At 40.7% G+C, this 5,371-nt stretch overlaps 1 protein-coding gene across 1 annotated transcript in view; it reads right to left on the minus strand.

The window, feature by feature from the left end:
- The window catches only part of KIF28P, a 156,758-nt gene that overhangs the window by 65,801 nt on the left and 85,586 nt on the right, over positions 1-5,371 (minus strand). Inside the window, exon 8 of the mRNA XM_006897758.1 lies at positions 2,694-2,761. Within this exon, the coding sequence (XP_006897820.1) occupies positions 2,694-2,761 (68 nt within the window). The remainder of the gene's footprint in view (positions 1-2,693; positions 2,762-5,371) is intronic.

Here is a 5,371-nt window from a genome sequence, read left to right on the forward strand (position 1 = left end):
CAAGTCACTGAATCAGTCCATCTCATTGATGGTCCTCCTCTCTTTCTTTGTCCTTCAACCCTTCCAAGCATGACATCCTTCTCCAAGGACTGGTCCCTCCTTACAACATGCCCAAAGCATGTCAGACTAAGCTGCAGAATCCTTGCCTCCAAGGAGCAGCCTGGTCTCATTCTCTTTGGAATGAACCTGTTTGTTCTCCTGGCAGTCCATGGTATATACCACATTCTTCTCCAGCACCATAGCTCAAAGGCATCAATTCTCCTATCATCCCTAGTCATTGTCCAGTTCTCTTATGCATAGCAAGTAATTGCAAAGACTATAGCCTGGATCAGGCAACCTTATTCTCCAGACTGATGTCGTTGTACTTTGGAGAGGTCTCTGATAGTAGACTTTCACAATGTAATTCGTCTCTTGATTTCCTGGCTGCTGATACCAAGAATATTGCTTGTGGAGCCAAGTAAACTAAAGCTGCTAACAATCTCAACCTCTTCACCATCTATCATGATGCTGCCAATCACTACTTTTATCCAGCACTTTAGAGGTCAGGATGGTAAAATTTTATCTCAAATATTTTTTGGCATATTGTTAGGAGGGGCCAGTCTTTGGAAAAGGATATCATGCTTGTAAACATGGAGGGACAAGGAAAGAGAGGAAGACTCTCAATGAGATAGATTGACACAGTGACCGTAACAACGGGCTCAAGTATATCAGAGATGACACAGGACAGAGCAGGGTATGGAGATGTTGTTCACATGGTCTCTATGAGTTGTACTTGACTCCACAAAGCACGTAGCACTAACCACAAATCACATGATCAGAGCCTGCTCATCTTTGTCCCATGGAGCCACTGGTAGATTTGAACCACCAGAGAAGTACTGCCTTTAGCTCAGCAGTGTAACTCCACGTGAACTCTGCCATGCTCTCTCTTCTGCACACAGCGGTTGCCCGGGGTTGGAACCGACTCTTCAGCAGTGGGATAGGTTTGCTTGTCATCACAGGGTGCAGTAACTAGAGGCAGCAGAACAGTCCAGAGCTTTAGGAGCTGCCACATACATAGGCCAGCTTCACCCATTGGTCAGATGACATTCCTGTGCCAATACTGTCCTCCTTCTGTGCCCTAATGTCTGCATAAGTCTGCAAGTGACTATACAATTTGGTAGGAAAAGACAGAGACAGTTAACTGGCTGTGTCAGGATTGGCACAGCACCCACCTCTCCCAAGGATGGGAGCCCATCAGCCTCTCCCACTAGGACTTCGATGAAGATGATGAGCTTGGAAAGGCGCTGCTTCTCCAGCCCCCTCTCTGATTTGCTTTACTTTCTGTCACTCTCTTCTCAGCAATTATATTGTTCTACCTCCCAACCTGACAGACATACAAATACTAGAAGATTCTGTTAGTGTTCAAACATTGAAGCACTGTGGAAAAGAAATGTTCCTAAAAGCACCTCTCAGCATATCTTAGTGTTGGTTAACTGGATAGACAAGCTCTAGAGGATAAAACAGGCAGTTGGGACCTTCTAAAAATGATGTCCACATACATGCATTTAAAGACTTCTTCACAAGAGTAAAAAGAGAACCAAGAGACTTGAAAAAAAAATTTGGCATTGAGCCATTTGACAAGGGAAATATCTCTAAATTTAGAGGAAAACTCAAAAATCTCTACAAGAAAAGGACAAACAACCCACTTACTAAATGATAAAAAGGACATGAGTGGATGCTTCATCCAAGAAGACACTCAGATGGCCAACCAGCTCCTGAAGAAATGCTGAAGATCATTGGTTAGTGTTGTGTACTGTCAAGTCATGCTCATAGCTGGCCCTTCAGTGGGTTTGCAGAGACTGTCAGTTACACAGGAGGAGACTGTCCATCTTTCCCCCCTCAGATGAGCAAGTGGACTGGAACTGCCTGCCTTTGGATTAGCAATGCAATTTCTTACCTCTAGGCCACAAGAGTTCTCTTTGTTGTTATGTGCCATCGAGTCACTTGCAACTCATAGCAACCCTACGCACAACAGCTCTGAAGCCTGCTCTATCATGAGCCAATTTCATTGTCTCCAAACACCTATCCCCATTACCCGAGTCACTGAGTCAATTAATCTCATTCAGGATCTTCCTCTCCTGTGCTGACCCTCCACCCATCCAAACATCTTAAAGGTAGATAAATATCCAAAGAAATAAGTGCCAGGACACAAACTGATATATGCACACCCGTGACTCTGGCAGCCTTGTTTTCAATAGCAAAGAATAGGAAAGAGCCCAAGTGTCCACCAAGAGATGAGTATATAAAGAAAATGATGATACTGTCACACTATGGAGTACTATGCATCACTAAAAAACCTCCAAGAATTCATGAAATATTGCACAGCATGGGTAATTCTAGAACAAATTGTGCTGAGTGAAATAAGTCAGTCACAAAAGGACAATTATAGCATAGGACCACTTATATAAGATGCTACTGAAAGGTTTACACACAGATAGAATCAGTATTGGAAGTTTAACAGGGGTAGGAAGAGAAAGTTAGGAGAATACAGATTAATAATGCTAAGTTGGATGAAAGGAAAGGCAATAAGAAGGAGTTGATTAGACATTGCAATTACTTAATCAGTCAATGGTAATGTTATAAAACAAAATGTCTATGAATGCATGAAAAACCATATGGAATGGATTAATTTTAAAAAATGTTCACACATATACCGTTCAGCATATCTCAGTGTTGATAAAGTCTCCTCATAGCAGATGTCAGCTGGACTTATAGTTGCTATCTGTAAATAGAGTTTTTTAAGGTTTTAGTTTTTATATGTGAGCTTATTATTGTTATTGCTTAAATATATAATTTTCATAGAAGAGTTTTACAATTTATTATATTCTTTACATTTTACAAATAAGACAGGACAAAACAATAAGAAATGTAGAGAGAAACAAATGCCACAACTGACTAACGGTGCAAAGGGCTAAAGAGACCCAGCAACCATAGCAAAGTTCAACATGGCAGCAAACATCAAATGCTGGCGAGGTTGTGCAGAGACTGGAACTCTTACTTACTGCTGGTGGGAATGTAAAATGGTACAACTATGGAAGGTGGTCTGGCACTTTCTCAAAAAGTTAAAAATAGAAATATCATGTGACCCAGCAATTTGATGACTGGAAATACACCCTAAAGAAACCAGAGCCACAATTCAAACAGATGTGTGCACACCCATGTTTATTGATGCATTATTTTCAATAACAAAGAGATGGAAGGAACCGAAAGCATTTGACTGTGTGGATCACAACAGACTGTGGCTAACCTTAAGGAGAATGGGAATCTCAGAACACCTGATTTGTGCTCATGCGAAACCTATACTCAAACCAAGAAGCAGTCTTCAGAACAGAGCAAGGAAACACTGCATGGTTCAAAATCAGGATAGGAGTGCATCAGGGATGTGTCCTGTCTCCATACCTTTTCAATCTATATGCAGAACAGATTATTTAGGAAGCTGGGCTATGTGAGGAGGAATGTGGCATCGGGATTGAAGGATGACTCATCAACAGTCTGCATTATGCAGATGACACAACCTTGCTTGCTGAAACTGAGGAGGACCTGAAGTGCTTCCTGCAGAAGGTAAAGGACTGTAGTCTTCAATGTGGATTGAAGATCAAAATCAAGAAAACAAAGATTTTCACCACTGGGCTACACCATGATAGATGAAGAAGAGATTGAGGTTGTTAACACTTTCAGCTTGCTTGGCTCCACAATCAAATACCAACTATCAGGAAATTAAAACAAGAACTGAACTGGGAAAATGTGCTATCAGGGACCTCTCCAGAATATTGAGAAGCAATGATGTCAGTCTAAAGACTAATGTGTACCTGATCCGGAGCATGGTCTGCGCTATTACTTGCTCTGCATCAGAGAGTTGGACAATGACTAAGAATGACAGAAGAAAAATTGATGCCCTTGAGTTGTGATGCTAGAAAAGAGTCTTGAACACACTCTGGACCATCAAGAAAACAAGTAAGTCTGTCTTGGAGAGGGTGAAATCAAGTTTCTCCTTGGAGGCTAGGGTTTTGAAGCTTCATCTCACATACTTGGGGCACGTGGCCAGGAGGGACTGGTCCTTGAAGAATGTCATCATGCTTGGAAGGGTGGAGGGAAAGTGCAGAAGAGGAAGACCCCAGATGAGATAAATTTATACAGTAACTGGAATAATGGGGGTAGGTGTGTTGGAGTCAGTACGACTGGCTCAGGATAGGGCAGATTTCAGAGCTGTTGTATATAGGGTCACTATGAGTTTCAGGCAATTTGATGGCACATAACAGCAACAATATTCAGACAATGGAATTTTGTGCAGCATTGAAGAACAATGAAGTAGTAAAATATTACACAACATGGTAAAGCCTTAAGGACATTATGCTGAGTGAAATATTTCTGTCAAAAAGGACAAATACTGCATAACACTGTTGTTGTAAAATAGGACAAACATGAATGAGTGGGTTGAGGAGAGAATGGAGAAATAGTGGATAGATAATGAACACTGCACTAAAACAGATGAAGGGAAGTACTGTCCAAAGGAATACATGATTATGCACTATATATATGACAATAACCTGGATGGAATACGGGGTGCATTTGGGGGTGGGTTATGGGAGGAGGAGAAAAATGAGGAGAAGAAAATATGCAACAATACATTTTAAAAAGTAAAGGAAAAGAACCTCAAAAAACCAAAATGGTAAAGAGAAAGGATGCTAGTTTAAAGATTAAGATGTGTCAGATTCAAGTCATGGTCTTTTCAATTGCTTCCTACACTGAAAATGGACAATGAATAAAGATTGCAGAAGAAGAATCAACATCCTTGAACTGTGGTGTTGGCAAAGAGTATCAACTATCCCTTAGCCTGCCAAGGGAACAAATAAAACCTGTCCTGAAGGAAGTGCAACCAGAGTGCCTCTTAGAAGAAAAGATGGTAAGACTTTGTCTCACTTAACTTTGGGCTTGTTGTTAGGAAGAAACTCCTGGCAGACCACAAGAACCTGCTTGCAATTCTAGCAATATTTCTCCCTCCTTGGGTTCCCATACATGTTTTACTAGTTATCCTTCTATTTTTACAATAATTGTTTTAGACAGTATTTGTCCTTAAGAGATTGCATTAGTTCACTCAGCATAAGGTTTCTCCAGTCTCTCTCAAATTAAGTAGTATTTTTTAGAAACTGTTGCTCCTGAGTGCTGCATAATATTTCATTGTACGAATGTACCACAATTTCTCAATCCATTTGGTTGTGGTTGTTTTCATGTTCTTGTGATGGTGAATAAAACTGCTATGAATACTGATATACAAATCTCCATTTGTGTCTTAGTTCTAATTTTCTTGGGGTATATTCCTAGTAGAGGAATA

The sequence above is a fragment of the Elephantulus edwardii genome, unplaced genomic scaffold, assembly GCF_000299155.1.
Source record: "Elephantulus edwardii isolate Elephantulus edwardi_28Jun2011 unplaced genomic scaffold, EleEdw1.0 scaffold00214, whole genome shotgun sequence".
Classification (NCBI taxonomy): Eukaryota; Metazoa; Chordata; class Mammalia; order Macroscelidea; family Macroscelididae; genus Elephantulus; species Elephantulus edwardii.